Below are 15,280 nucleotides of genomic sequence, written 5' to 3'. Positions count from 1 at the left end.
ATGGATTGATGAGCCTCATTACGGTGTGTGCACTCGTTTCTTATTCGTTGGACACGCAAAATGTTCTCGTCTGAAATGGGCAAAAAGCTAAGTGATTATGAGAGAGAGTGAGACTGACGGAAGGACATGTGGAAAGTAGGGGGGGGATAGACGGATTCTGAATTTCGGTCTTTTTTGTGCTTCGGAAATCAGACTAGCCTAGTAGTTTGACCTGTGGAAACGGGGAACATGTATGCAGCTTGCGATTGCTTACAGTACTCCTCACTTCCAGCTGAAGAAGAATCGTATACATTAACCAGTTGCTGGTTACTGTAGAGACCCTTCAAAATCGAGTCGAATTTCCGATTTCCAGTTCTAATTTGTTTCTTCTGAAACTATCAATCAAACCGCCATTCTCAGCTGTTCCAGTTTCTTGGAAACTGTACACTTTCGATGTCTTACTTTCCATTTTCATTCTTCTCTTCGTCATACAAGCGACCGACTTCTTCTTTTTCTATACATTGATTCATAGACTCGATTGCCTATTGTGATCTGTTCCTATTTCACCGTCTCTTCATACAAAAAACACACAAAAATGATAGTGTCCTTCTGCTGCTTGATGCCACTTTTGTCCTTCTCCTTTTCCTCCTCTACCAACTACTACTATCAGATCGAAAAACAATGGGACAAGTATACAATAACACCCCAGTAGACAGTGTTTGACACCAACAACCACTTGTTTATCAGCATTCCTGTCTAGTCCTCCAGACATCCGACGCCTTCAGTCTGTCTGTGTGTAGACTGATCATCCCAACCACGACTACAGGGGCCTCTCAATTCCGTCCCCTCCATTTCACCCCGTCCGTGTTGGTGGCTACACATTAATCTTTAGCGACGAGATACTCAAGAGAATGAGAGACGCAGACAAAGTCTAGACGGCTGCAGTGTCCAACCCTATCGAGTTCCTACTCTCTGGCGCCGCCCCCATCCGACACTGCATGCCCTCCCATACCTCTTCTCTTCCATCTTCTCTTCTGTCGTCTGTCTCGTGTCGTGTCCATTTTAGCGCCTCGGTTATTTTTTTCTATTTTTGCATAGTACTCTTCTTTTCCTAAATTTGTACTTTGTTTTTACTCTCTACTCTTATCATCAAACATCATTCTCAAAACTGCCAATTTGTCGCCTTCCCGCCCTTCACAGCTGTTTATTTAATGTCTGCAGTGTGTTGTCTGGGCTCTTTTTGTGCTCATGTCTACTCATGCAATCCTCCTGTCAGTCTCCTCCTCCTACTCTTTCATATTTTTCATTATTATGCCTCTCGTATGATAAATATTCTTTTGATCCACACAAATTTCACTAAATTTCCTTTTTCACATTTTCTTTTTCATTTTTGCTTTCTTCTAAATGTCATGTGTTCCGCCGTTCCTGGGGCTTCTGATATGTATTTTACAATTTTTTGCAAAACAAAAATATTCAAAATTTCCAGGCACAACCATTAAAACTGACTTCAAAAACCGTTTGTGTGGAATGATCCACGATTGGCTCTCGAGAATCCGATATAAAAGACGCACTATGCCGACTGAACGATCAATATCTACAGCCACTACATCCACTACAGTTGATTCTACTTCAACATTCCAAGACAGTCGAAAAATCGAAATAAGCCGAGAAGCAAATGAAGCTGCTATCAAAATAATCAATTATAAAATCGTAAGTTATTTTCTTTTTCTTGCTATTTTATTCCATTTTGTACTATTTTCCTTTTCACTATTCTTTCTTCTTTTCCACCTATTTGACATGTGTTTGTAAGCGCATGTCTCGCGAATCGTCAGCCCGAAAAACCGGGGAGAGGTGATCAATTTTTCATGATCACACTCACTGAACGAACACGAAAAACCATTGAAACATTTTTATTGTTGTTGCAAAAAAAACCACACACATTTGGAATGAATACCTTTTTTGAATTATTTTGATATCATTTTTGGAATAGAAACTGACGTTTTCTGAATAATTTATTCATTTAAATTGCTAGTTTCCCTAGATTCTTCTTGAACTTATCATTTTTCCGAATTCCAATTTTAGCTCCATTTTGTTATTCGTTGTTTGTCTATGCTCATGCGCCATGAAAAAGTAGAAATCTTGTGCTCCTTCTCACATCATTTTCTTCTTTTTCTTCTTTTTGTGGAAGCAAAGCGTGTCTAATTAAACATATCCTTCCTTCCACCATTCCTCATTCCAATTTTCTTCAAATTTGAACCCAAAATGGACTCCTATTAATAGTACGGTAGACGTGCAAATAGAACGTAAAATGAGAATGACATCAAACAGGAATGTCCCTGCAGACAGAGAAAGAGAGAAACAGTACTTTTCTGCCCAGACAGCATTTTTTACTCACATGACTGTCTGGGAATACGAGGAAACGAGAGGAAACAGTGACGAAAATCTAGAGGGTCATACACCTCGTTTCCCGAGAATTTCCGAGTTTTGGAAATGTGAAAACTGTCTGGATGGGTAGAGCTGGAAATGATCAAAAACTTATTGCACTCGGTGTTTTCTTTTCTTTTTTCTGGAAAGGGAGCGTTGAAACAAACAAATAATTGTTCATTCTATTTTTCTTGACCTAACTGTTTGAAAATTAATAAAATAGGTGGCCAATGATCATTCAAAGTGCATTTCGACATCATTCACACTTCAGAATGTTTGCCACGAAACATGATTCTTTTTTCATTTTCTGTTATCAGTTAGTTATCACTCCACTCTCAACTCAGCAGACCCTCTCTACGAAAGTCTACAACGAAACAAAAGATGTTCTGTGAGCTAAAGATCATTCCTTTTATTTGTTCCATTGTCTGTCCTATTCTCTCTAGTCTAAACTTGCAACATTTCTTTTTTCCACCAGAATAGTGGCCTCTAGACAACCGAAAAACGACGTCAGTGTGTGTGTGTGTGTGTGTGTGTGTGTGTGTTGTCTAACTGTGTTTATCTACGTCTTCTTCTTCTTCATATCTCACAACTTCTGAATCTCCTGGAACAATATACACACTCTCCTTTTCTCCCACTCTTATTGTCTCTTCTTCCCGCAGTCGCTCATTTGGGAGTGGAGTGAAAATGTTGCGATTCTTATGTATAGACACAAGAGAATCTACTAGACACCACATTTTTCACATAATCAAACATAGAAAGTGGGGACCAAACTTCATATTTTCCAGGAACGATGCAATGACTATTGTGATGAAGACGCTCCAGATTCTGAACGATGCGGATGTTGTGGAAGGATGAAGGGAAAATTCATTGGAGATGGTTGTCTACACTACCTTCTTTGTAGAATGTGTTGCTATAGAATGATTTTGAAATCGGTAAGTTCAAATGGACCTGATCATTTCCGAATGATTAGTGCGCGGGCGGATAAAAATACTCATTTGAGAATTAAACTGTTCACAGACTAGACTCTTTCTCTCATTTCATTTGCCCCATTTCTTGTCTGGCGTCGATTTGTTTATTCAACGAATCACACTCCTCAAATCAAAGTCTACAGTACGTAAGAAATCGGTGGGAGTTTGTTTGTATCGCCAGCTGCTGACCATCAAAGCAAAATCGTTATCAACACTTCCTTTCGAGCCGCCAAAATAGAAATATTTAATGTGTGGTCATTCGAAATCAATGGGAGAGAGTAAGGGATGAGAAAGATTGTTGTTCCTAGAATCTAGTCTGCCTTTCTCTCAGAATTTGAAAAGTGAGAAAAACGGGTCCGTGATTTTTCGAAGGGTCGACATCTTTTTGGATGTTTTTTTGATGAAGAACATTCTCAAATAAATGAAGACATCGCTCTTCCTTTAATATTTATTTATTCATTGCCTATTCCAATTCCCATTTCCATTCCAATGCCTCATAGTTTATTCCACTTCTAGTCTATGGTACATTGAATTGCAACATAGTCTGGTATATGAAATTTCCTGCAAAAAAAGAAGGCGAGAGGAAAAGAAGCGCGTGGTTTCAAGGAACTTTGGTCCGTCCATCACTTCTGTGAGCACTTGGCGGCGCGGCGGCAGCTCATCACATTCCCCCAGGGGCGCCTTTTCGAATGTAGTTCTGCACGCAGAGCAGCTCTCTTTAGTAGCCAAAAATCGAATTTGTTCTTCTCTTTTCTCTCCTGAGCGACGCCAGTAGCTTCTTAGCACATCATGATGAGCATCGGAGGCATCTCTTTTCGTCTGCCGCCTACTCGTCTGGGACATCTTTTTGTAAAGATGAATTGGTCTGGGGAGAAGGACATGTTTTAAAAGTAGTAGAAGCAAATGTAGATTGAAGGAATGTATTCAACGGGGGATCAATGGAACAGAATCATTGAAACAGATCTTTTTATTTTCAGCTGAAGAACTATCAAGATGGACCTCTGAATGCCGAATGTCCAGCATGTGTTCGCACGATATCCACGTTGACTCGTGTCAAACGGAGTCAGGTTAGTTGAATTTCCATCATGACTCAAACGGTTTTTGATATCATGATCTCTTGGGTGTCTGTGTTTTGATATATAATAACAACAACAGAGCTCAGACACATACTACGGGAATGGAGATACTAAAAGAGAAAAGAAGGCATTACTTCCGCTAATTTGTGTCTGGCTACTCAACTAGGCTAGAATGTGTCTGACTGATGTAACAACTTATATTGAGAGGGGAAGAGAGCGAATGAATAAAGTGCATTTTATTAGGAAAAGCTCAAAGCACACACTTCTGAAAGTGGTCTAAGGGAGATTTGAAAACTAAGTGATATCAAATTCTCAATCAATCAATTTTCAGACAGCCGAAGGAAACGAAGAAAACCTCCCAATACCCGAAAAATCGATCTCCATTCGTGACTTTACAAAGGAACTTGGACTAAAGGGACTCACCAACAATGCATACGAATCCTCTGGATCTCTATAGACTTCTTCTAGCCTAGTTCTTCTGTATAAATTATCATTTTCTGCTCTTTCTATCCATTTGCCAACTATGACACTGTCCACTTTCATCTTCGCTTATGCAACGATTCTTCTCTGTCCCCCATACTTGTTTTTCTGATTCTTTTTGCTATCTTGCTATGGAAATCTCTTTAAATCACGGTGTAATTACAAGATTAGAATGGTAACTCTCTCCCCCTCCTTCTCCCTGTATTCTCTCCTTCCCTTTGAACTCTCTATCCACTAATCTCGGTTGGAATCTGCTATTTCGGCCTTTTTTGTGCAAAAACGTCTTTCAAAGAAGGACGATTAACATTGGATAACCAAGTTGAATTGGTTCAAAAATAAATTATTTCGGATATTTATATGATGTTGTTTTACATTCATTGAGGTGTAAAGTGTTCTCTGTCTACGATGTAACAGATTCCACAACTTTCGGGCGGAACATTTAGAAGAGTATCCGGGGGTCAAAGTCCACTTGGGAAAAGAGTTCGACTAATGGCATTCCAAGCAAAAAGAAGAAGAAGAAGTGCTTTCTAATGAGTTTCGATGTGCTCCACATTCTCATTGGCTACCGTAGTCCTCTTCCTCCCTTCTTGACGTAATTCAGGGATTCACAGATTTTTGTTGAAAGTGGTGTGTATTAATCAGTAGCGTTTGAGGGACTTTGTAGCTGAAGTGCATAGTTAGGAGTAAGCAATTGAGTTTTGAAGAAAAACGTTTCAAGGAAGACTTGAAATTGTGCAGCAAAAAATAACCTTTCTTCTTTTCGGGACTTTCAAAAATGGATTTAGAAAGAACAGGACTTTGGTATTTAATTTTTGAAAATCGAGTACCATTAACATCAACCTGAAAAAAAGATTTTACTCAATGCGTTTTGAAGAATCAGAGATTTTGTAATTTGCAGCCAAACATCGAGCCGTCGAACGAGCAAATAAAAAACCATACTCACAAATTTCACCTCAGTTTTGAATTTTTCCAGTTGTTTAAAAATAGACTTCAAAAATGTTCATATGTATTACTGTACTTCCGATGGGCCTTTAAGTAACTGGACCAAGAAAACGCACCATCCGATAATCTACGCAGTATCTGTCATCGTCACACTTTTTTTCCACCAAGTGACATCTTCACATTTTGATGTTTTAATCTTCAAAAAACGTACTTTTTTGTTCTGATTTGTGCTTCTAGTCCTCAGAACAAAGACCCATTCTGTCACAGATCAAAAATGCTAATCCATGTTTCCTAATCCTTTTTCTCTTTGTTATTGTTCCATCTCTCTCTCTCTCTCTCTCTCTCTCTCTCTCTCTCTCTCTCTCTCTCTCTCTCTCTCTCTCTCTCTCTCTCTCTCTCTCTCTCTCTCTCTCTCTCTCTCTCTCTCTCTCTCTCTCTCTCTCGTTACGTTACATTGTTTTTCTTTCTAGACGTATTTGGCCGTCTGAAATATCCCATGTTTTCTCAGAATTAGATGAATATGTCACTTTGATTTTTTGGTTTTCAGATGTAAAAACACCTGTAGCGCCTTAAAACACAAATCATTTTGTACATGTATACCACCCACAACTTTCAGGCAGGTAGATACTGAAAAAGGACCAAATCGTTCAATTCCGAAATAAGAAACTTCAGAAGATAATAAATTCCATATTGATATGTCAATAGGGAAAAGAGAGCACAATGTTTTAATGATCGTCGTGGGGATTGATTGTTCTTTGTGATGAAAGCGATAAAATTCGTAGAAGAAGGAGAGAAGATGTCTAGACAATCGTCTCTGTTTTATTCGTTTTATTCGTCTCATTTCGATTCGCTTCACACAGAACACTGTACTTTTTAGTGGAAATAGACTATGGAAAGGATGTTCCTGTTTTGATGATCGAGGTCGTTCCGACTGAGAAGGTATTCAATGAGAAAAAGATGGGAGGGAAGAAAACTCGAATCGGAACAGATTCACGCGACGAGTGACCTTTTCTGTCTGAAGATAATGTAGAAAAAGGACCAAAAGGGCAAGATTCAAACGGGAGAAAAAACAAAACTGATACCAAAATGTTGGTTGGCGGATCATATTCTATTTCGGTTAGTTCGAGACGAATGACCCCCGATTTGTCATTTCATCTCACCTTTTGCTTCTAGGCTATAATTTGGTTTGATGTATCAATTGATTTAGTGTCACAACAAACTTTGAAAGTTTAAGCTTACCCATTTTCTTCTGGATTGTCCCACGATATCATGAACTATGCAATATCATATCTTGAACCGATTCGTGGGCAAAATGCCTGAACGTTCAAAGAAACCTCCTTCAATTTTCCAACACTTTCCACCTTCTCTAGTATTTTCTTCCACTTATTCTTTAATGTATTCAGTACACCTTCCTGCACGTTCTGCAGAAGACACAATGCATTCACTACACTCTTTTTTGAAAGACCCTTCCCAATAATTTGCAACCGCATCCCTTCCCAATCTGAACGCAGATTGAATTTCAAATCAGACGGTGTCGTTCTCCGAGGCGTCAAAGGGCACTTTGGTCGACAGAATTGCCTCTCCGAGCACACATTTGCTCGCTTTTTTCGTCTTGAATGAGCAAAGTCTGTCTAGACGGGAGTGTCTACACACACGTGTCTCTCATTCTGAAATGGCTTTTCTCTTTACGAGCTGCCAAGTGTCCCGACACTTTTTTCAACCAGATACCTCTTAAAAGAAGAGAAGAGGGAGCTCAAAAAGAAATCCGAGCACTCTTTCAGACATCTATCATTAATTCAGATTTCAGACAAATATTTAATTGATAATTGACATGAAATGTAAGATCACTTCATTCGGAGACTATAATTGATGGGAAGAAAATGTTGAAAGTATACGATTCGAACCTAACAATTAAGTTGATTCATTCTAATTCTCAACTAGCTGCAAATTGAGGGTTTTCCATCTGAAAAAGAAAAAAAAGAGAATAGACAAACAAAACAGAAAATGAAAATAAATGTGCAAATTGTGGCAATTTGTAGGGAATTTATAGACTCTAAAAATATTTCTTTCTGTGTAAAATTGAGTTTTATATGGAATTTTATGAAAAGAGATCGGGGACGCATCAAATCAAATTGAAACTTATAATAAGATTTCAGAAAATGAGACTCAAAAATGTACTTTTTTTAATCCTCAATACGGGTTAAAACCAGTTTCTGAGCAATAGAAACTTAAAATTCTATTTCTGCTTTAGTTCGGATTTCGAAAAACAACTCATTAATATTCTATTTATATAGAGAATGAGGCGATCGAAGTTCTGAAAGAAAAAGCCAAAAGAGGTCATTCCTGGAATATTCAAATCGCGTTTCCGCTTCCTGTTCCGAGTTTTTTCTTTTTCTTCGTATGAATTACACACTTTTTTCAAACAATACCCAAGTTCGAAGTTCACATTTTGACGTAATCCGACCCCTCAGAAGAGCATAATTTTGAGATAATCCGATAAAATGTCTATAGAATATTGAAACATGAATTAATCTTTTTAATGGCATTAAAAAACCACGGGAGCTCTTTTTGCAGGATAGACTCTAGTCATTTTCTTATTTTTGAATCTCTTTTTATTATCCTCTTCTTCTTTTTTTGTTTTGATAACTCATTATTGAGATGACTAAATCCTTCTTTATTTTGTCTATTTTCAGCATGTGCTTCATTATTTGTGAGAGAAGTGTGGTGTTTGATGTGATTTCAGTTGAAGCAGACGACGACGGCTCTCTCGGTTTTTCATCAACGATTTCGATGTGTTCAACGCATCGAAAATCCGCCCGTCCGAAAAAGTTTTAGATATGGAGGAGAGGGTCAAACGACACAGCTGTCTAGACAAGAAGACATTAAAAAGTCGTACTTTGGTGACGATAATAGACGCAGATGACAGAAAACGGAGTGGGCCAAAGTGTCCTTGGACAGAAGGGAAAGTTTCGAGGATATTAATCAGTCTAGACAGACAAAGTCTTGTTTTTACTGATCACAACTTGGACTGGTTGGCTAGACAGAAAGTTCGAGAATTCAGGAAGTTTCCACTATTTTCCAAAACGAAATTTTGGGTAGTATATTGGGAAATAATCTGAAAATAAAAAAATCTGATAGTGAATGAAGTTGTAAGTTTCCAAGCAAGCGAAATTAGGGGTTTGAAACGTTCTGTAAATTATTTTCTTTTATATCGACGCCATTTTTCAAGTGTCTGTTCAATTATGATTCCACTCGACCACTACATAACCGTCCAAAAATGTCAGGATGTTCATATTTCCAATTGACAGTTAAAGACTTAGCTCTCCCGTAATACAAATAAATATTAATGTTTTCTGATGTAAACCGGAAAAACATTATTGGCCGCAATAACCAAACAAACCGCGTAAACCATTTCAGGCGAATTAGTTAAACTCCAAGAAATGCCTCGTTGTTGAAAGTGCTTTGAAAAATTCAGATAGATACCGTAATATTTACTTCAAGAAAAGTCGGAAACACAAAACAAGATGAAACGGTGGCAAACTATATTTCTTCTTCATGAAGCTATGAACGAAACTGCAAATATAGATGTTGAAAGATTATGAAGATCCAAAAGATGTGACAATTTAGTTGGACATGATGGGATTTAATATGGGAACACGCCTCGCTGATGAGTTCCTCGCCAAAAATGCTAATGACCCTCGCTGCGTTGACACCGGACTAACTGATGATGTTTTATGTCGAAAAACAATAATTTTAGGTTCCAACCAACTTGGTGTCAGCTGGTCTCTCTTATTCTCAACTGACTCTGGTGCTAATACGGAGATCAGAATCCGTTTCGATCAAGTGCTGAAGGACAGCTTACCAGCCGGTGAAGATGATTAAATAGGCATAATGTGTTATTTTTTGGTGCATGTTTATAATTCCAACATAATATTTATTCCGTTTTACGAAAGTGTAATTCTTACATTTTATTTAAAATCAGGTGTTTATTGTACCATCAAAGACATTTTCATTGAACACAGGGTGCAAATTCGTTAATCTTCTTCTGAACCTGCTCGTCCGTCGACTTGGTCTTAAACCAAAACGCCATTGCTCTGTACACCGTTCCGTATTGTTCGGCATTATCAATGAGACCGCATCGTTCTGCTCTCAATTTCTCCACAATCTCTTTCGTGTTCACTTCTTTTCCTTTATTAACAAAAAGCATTGAGTTGAAAAGAGCCAACATAGTTCCAGCACGACCGGTTCCATTCATACTCATTAGGACAGTGTTCTAGAAAAATTAAGTTGTGAGGAGGGACTTCATTTTCAATTGATACCTCGTTTGTCTTGATGACTTTCTCAAGAGTGGTCACCAAATCTCCAACATTATCCAATCCTCTTTTTTGTTTCCAATTATGGATATGGTATACGGTAGTGAAGAGAGAATTGGAACAACCGTCTGGAAGGATCTCCAATGTGTATGCAGTCATTGCAACTGTCGATTCCACTTTCTTATTATTCAGAAACATCTTTTCATGATTCGAATATGTTCCGTTCAGCAATGGGAAGATTTGTTGAAGAGTTACTGAACATTCCAGTGGCATTATTGCAATGACTACTGAATGAATCTCCTCCTGAAGAAAATCAAATCTCTAATTTCAATGTACTATCTCTCACCTGAAATATCATTCTCCAGAAGTCTTCAATGTTTGTTGGAACAGATACATCTGGTACACGTGTTTTAGATGTGTTTGAACACGTCATAGCTAACGATATTCCACGTGGTAGCATGAAAGTAAAAGAAATCAAACGACTACTCAGAATTCTTAATTTTCATGCGTATCGATACAGAACTTATGAGAAAACTATCGTGAAAGTTGGTCTCAAATCGGAATCAGAAAATATATTCTCATCTTATCTCACACATTCTTACATCTGGATAATACCATCATACTTCATTCCAACCCTCCCCATGACCCCTTATGGTGAATTTTCTGAAAGAATAAGAAAGAAAAAAATTGAAACTCACAAACATATTGAGCGCCTTCTTTTGGAATTTTTTATTTACCCTCACAAAAAAATTGGAAGAACTGGAAGCAGTCGACTCGGCATTACGAGAAGTAGAGCAGTTTAATGGGATAGTGGGTTTATGTGCAGGGTTTTACGTAATATTTTAAAAAATTGATTTTTTCGTGATTCAGGAGACAAATGTATTTTAAAACTGGCAACAACTTTAATGCAATAAAGTTTATTATCAAAAATTGAAGCATTTTCAGAGAAATAAATTATTCCAAAAATAGAAAAAGCGTAAAAAATCGATGTTCTATTAAAAATTCTTCAATTCATTATAAATATTTTCGGATTGAGATTTAAAGTGGAAGAAGACTGAAAGTCGATTACTGGCAGCCACTTTCAAGTCCACGTCATCTTCTTTTCCAGTCCAGAGATTTTTGATGGACCATGTTGCCCAAAGCATGAACTCCGGGAGGGAATGGAACACGGTAGTCGAGTGCGCATTCAGAAAGATGTATACTCAAATCAAATGATCTGGAAATGAAAATTGTTCAAATTGAAAAACGAAGATTCCCTCCGACGCTCTGAACAAAAAATACTCGTAAAGTTCATTCTGATTCTAACTTAATTTTACATTTCGCATTTCAGCAGGAAACTGCAAACAAGTGACATTTGAAATCCATTCAACGTTTAACTATGTGCTCATTTAGAGAAAGGATGGTCAAACAGACAAGACAATTGGAGAGTAAACAGATGAAAAATTCTTTAGAATGTTGCGAGTGAAGCCTTTTTGAAAAGGGTTCTTGAACAAATGATCTTCAGTTTTCGGATCGAAAATGAATAGGAAAAAAAACATACAAAACGGAGAAATTCTACAGTGGCGATGTGTATGTAGTTTGAGTGAATTCGAGTTGTTCTGATTCTGTTTGAGGGATTGAAAGCGGAAAATACCCAATCTGAGACAGGGAGATTCGAGAAAAAGAGCTCACGATTTCAACACCGAAGAACACTAAAGTGATCAAAATAGTAGTGATTTCAGATCAAAGAATTCATTGTCTTCACACTAAATTTGTACCTGTGTAGAGGCATACAATGTGACATCCAGAAAGCGATTTACTACTTTAAATTCAAAAAACTCATGCTTTTCTGGCTTATTTGGAATATGAGCTGAATGGAAAATCTAGCACAATTTTTCCATTTATTTCGAAAATTGAAAAATCTTTCCGTGAAATAGTTTTTTGTAAGCTCTTACCAACCGGAAGAACGTTCTTGTAACCGTCACCACCAACCGATTTTTCAGTTTTTTCAAGGTTCGCTGCAAACATAAAATCGAGAAGATATGAAAGAGAAGAGAGTAGCTGTAAAACTTGATGTGCATACAATAAAACAGAAACGTATAAAACGACGATGAGCACGATTCTTCATTCTGATTTCTATCCTACTGTATCTTTCAGAAACCAGAAACCAGAAGAATGCGTCTTCTGATTCTTTTATTCGCAGTCTTTTCTGTGGTTTCTGCGATGGGATTCATCAATTTTGGTAATGGTGGTGGTGGTGAGTATTCATGAAATTATTAGTTTTTATTCTGATTCCTCTGATCACATTTTAATTTTTAATTTCAGGTGGTCAAGTTGGCCCCCCAAAGATTAAAAAGGGTGATTGGCCTGCACGATTCCCTCAACATCCAGCTGGATTTGATTACAAATGCAAGAACCGACAATTCGGAACAGTTACTCTCGCACCTTCATCAGGACAACAAGTTCAACGAGATGTCGAAGAGGTTGTGACAACAACTACTCATGCTCCAACAACTACTCATACTCCGACGACAACTCATGCACCAACTACAACCACTGTCAAACCAACTTCAACTACCACGTTGAAGCAGATTTTGACAACTCCAACGACTACAACAAAGAAGGCTGACCCACCAAAAGCAACAGGAACAACATTCTGGATTAGAAGTCCAACACCTCCAAATACTCCAGTTCCAGTTGTTCGTGGAGGACATGCATTCACTCTCGGCCCACCACAGTTGGCAACTGTTAAAATTATTGCTCCGTTTGCTCCAGATGCCGCCCTTGATCCATTTGGAATTCCTTCTGGAGATTTGGATTTTGATATTAAACCAGTTGGAACTCCAAAAGCACCAAGAGCTGTTATCGATCCAGATGCATAAATTGGATTTTTATAATTAACTAATTCTGGTTTTTCACGAGAAGAATGAATGAATCATCATTTTGTTTCTACAATTGACTTTCTGAAATATTTTTCTTTTTTCGTTCACTCCTCCGTAGAACTTTGCTACCTGAATGAAATAATAAAAGATGGATGCAAAAGCGAACATTAAAGTTTGGAGTTCGTTTTATTGAGGGGTCGACCTGTTTCGTATATAAAAACCTATCGTAATTCTGGCGAATATTGATTCACATCTGAAGATGATCGGTTCAACACGTCTTCTGATTCTTTTCTGCGCCACATTGGCAACATCTTCTGCTATGGGATGGGTCGGAGGTATGGTTTTGTAATATTTGCTCACTATCAGATTTTATTTTAGAATGATTATCTTTTTAAAACGATTTCGAGTACTTTCCATCATGAGTATTTTGTCAGTTACCAACTTTTACCAATAATTTATCTCAAATTCCTTTATCTTTCAGGAAACAATAACGAGCCAACAGGCTGTGAAAGTGATTGGCCTGAAGATTTCCCTCAAGAACCGGAAGGATTCAATTTCAAATGCAAGTGTCCGTGTAAATGCAAACCGAGATCTACCACTGCTAAAGTTGAATCTACCCAAGGTGTTACTACTCCAGCAAGCACCATCAAATCATCAACGGTTACATCGACTACAACACGTGCTTCAACGCCTTCATCCACATCCACATCTACATCCACGTCGACATCTACATCGGCATCTACGTCAACTTCCGCCACTACTCGTCCTACTGTTATTGAAACTGAGGTCAAACCCGAGGTACACTTCCAGGATAAAGGAGCATCTGTTATAGGAGGAGAAGTTCCTGTGGCTTTTGATGAATCAAGTGACAATGATGGTGTGAATAGCGAAACTGGAACAACATTCTGGATAAGAAGTCCAACTCCTCCAAACACTCCAGAGCCAGTTGTTCGCGGAGGAGCTGCTTTCACTGTTGGGGGACCTCAGTATGTTACAGTGAAAATCGATGCTCCCTCTGCTCCAGATGCTGCACTTAATCCACATGAAATTCCTTCCGGAGAGATGAACTTTGATATCAAGAATGTTGCAACTCCAAAAGCTCCAAGAGCAGTAGTTGACCCTGATGCATAAACCTTTGAATCGATAAGAAATGCATTCTATAATAAAACTGAAATCAAAACCTTTATATGCATATATAGTATATTCTTTTATTACTGATTTCATTTATTATAGTCAAGACTTTTTGCTACTTCTATTAGAGACTTTTTGGGGGGAGCCATTTCCTGTTTCATAGATATTCTCGCCGATCATCGAGTGTAAACGGTTTCGCTGTCCCGGTGAGCTGTAAACAACACGTTGGGTGAAGAGGAAAAAAACATGAAAACTCACTCGAAAATGTTCTCAATGAAGGAGTGCTCTGCGTCAGACTGATTCGGTGTTGGCGTTGCTGGCTGGAGACTTCGACGATGAACTACAATATCTGCAAGTGAACAACTAATATTGAAAAGAATGCCAGTTTTTTGCCAAAATGTTTTCACACCACAACGTCACTGCAATCTCCAATCAGTACCAGCTTTGATTACTAACTATCACAGTTTTTGTATTTTCGAAAAAAGATAATTTCGAACCTTTCGGCGAATCATCTGATAGACAAAAATCGAAAGAAGACGCCCGGTTTTTGCGTTCGACGAAGCTGAATGGCAAGTCTCCGAGCATTCGAGATGTTGAGACGATCGATATATCATCACGGCCTTCCTGGAATAAAAATATTAACATTTATTTAGTTCAGATGAAGATTTGAATTCTTCAGAACTCACGCCTATTGGAATCGTGACGTTGGTTTCATTCAGAGTCGACGCGTCGGCTTCTGAAAAGAACGACGTCTCCGTCGGCTGCGGCGGTTGGCTGGAAAGCCCAGCAATTGACCTTTTCTTCTTTTTGTCCTTGTTGGATGGTGTCACAAGCGAGAGCAGACTTTTCAGCATGCTGCAATTGATATTATTTACAATTTGCTCGAACAAACGACGAATTCCCACAGCTAAACGAATAGACGAATACTTTCACGGAAACTAACGTAACATATTAAAATATTTATTGATTAAATTAGTCGTACCTTATCATCATTCAAAGAATACCAAAAAGATGAAAATTAATAAATTCGTGAATAAGAAGAAAAAACAGCATTTATATTTTCAAAGACGGTAATCGTGGCGAGACCAGCAAAACATTTGAAGCAT

At 38.1% G+C, this 15,280-nt stretch overlaps 5 protein-coding genes across 5 annotated transcripts; 3 read left to right on the top strand and 2 right to left on the bottom strand.

Moving 5' to 3' along the window:
• Positions 1–1,506: 1,506 nt before the first annotated feature.
• GCK72_009488 (uncharacterized protein) lies at positions 1,507–4,904 on the top strand (the record flags this gene model as incomplete). The annotated part of the gene is made up of 4 exons (XM_003112791.2): positions 1,507–1,689; positions 3,189–3,335; positions 4,349–4,438; positions 4,779–4,904. The coding sequence occupies 4 exons, from the start codon at positions 1,507–1,509 to the stop codon at positions 4,902–4,904; spliced, it is 546 nt and encodes a 181-aa protein (XP_003112839.2).
• Positions 4,905–9,878: 4,974 nt separating this feature from the next.
• Positions 9,879–10,642, bottom strand: GCK72_009487 (uncharacterized protein; the record flags this gene model as incomplete). Its single annotated transcript, XM_053727402.1, has 3 exons — positions 9,879–10,142; positions 10,189–10,485; positions 10,529–10,642. The coding sequence occupies 3 exons, from the start codon at positions 10,640–10,642 to the stop codon at positions 9,879–9,881; spliced, it is 675 nt and encodes a 224-aa protein (XP_053586979.1).
• A 1,694-nt stretch (positions 10,643–12,336) lies between these two features.
• Positions 12,337–13,043, top strand: GCK72_009486 (uncharacterized protein; the record flags this gene model as incomplete). Its single annotated transcript, XM_053727401.1, has 2 exons — positions 12,337–12,418; positions 12,487–13,043. The coding sequence occupies 2 exons, from the start codon at positions 12,337–12,339 to the stop codon at positions 13,041–13,043; spliced, it is 639 nt and encodes a 212-aa protein (XP_053586978.1).
• On the bottom strand, positions 12,698–15,028 carry GCK72_009484 (uncharacterized protein; the record flags this gene model as incomplete). The annotated part of the gene is made up of 7 exons (XM_003112959.2): positions 12,698–12,966; positions 13,630–13,948; positions 14,039–14,200; positions 14,307–14,385; positions 14,433–14,523; positions 14,672–14,798; positions 14,861–15,028. The coding sequence occupies 7 exons, from the start codon at positions 15,026–15,028 to the stop codon at positions 12,698–12,700; spliced, it is 1,215 nt and encodes a 404-aa protein (XP_003113007.2).
• On the top strand, positions 13,303–14,174 carry GCK72_009485 (uncharacterized protein; the record flags this gene model as incomplete). The annotated part of the gene is made up of 2 exons (XM_003113224.2): positions 13,303–13,378; positions 13,525–14,174. 2 exons carry the CDS (start codon positions 13,303–13,305, stop codon positions 14,172–14,174), a joined length of 726 nt encoding a protein of 241 aa, XP_003113272.2.
• Positions 15,029–15,280: the final 252 nt, after the last annotated feature.

Source organism: Caenorhabditis remanei, chromosome III, assembly GCF_010183535.1.
Source record: "Caenorhabditis remanei strain PX506 chromosome III, whole genome shotgun sequence".
In the NCBI taxonomy this organism is placed as follows: Eukaryota; Metazoa; Nematoda; class Chromadorea; order Rhabditida; family Rhabditidae; genus Caenorhabditis; species Caenorhabditis remanei.
Note: the sequence above shows the minus strand (reverse complement) of the source record. Positions and strands in the feature narration are given on the sequence as shown.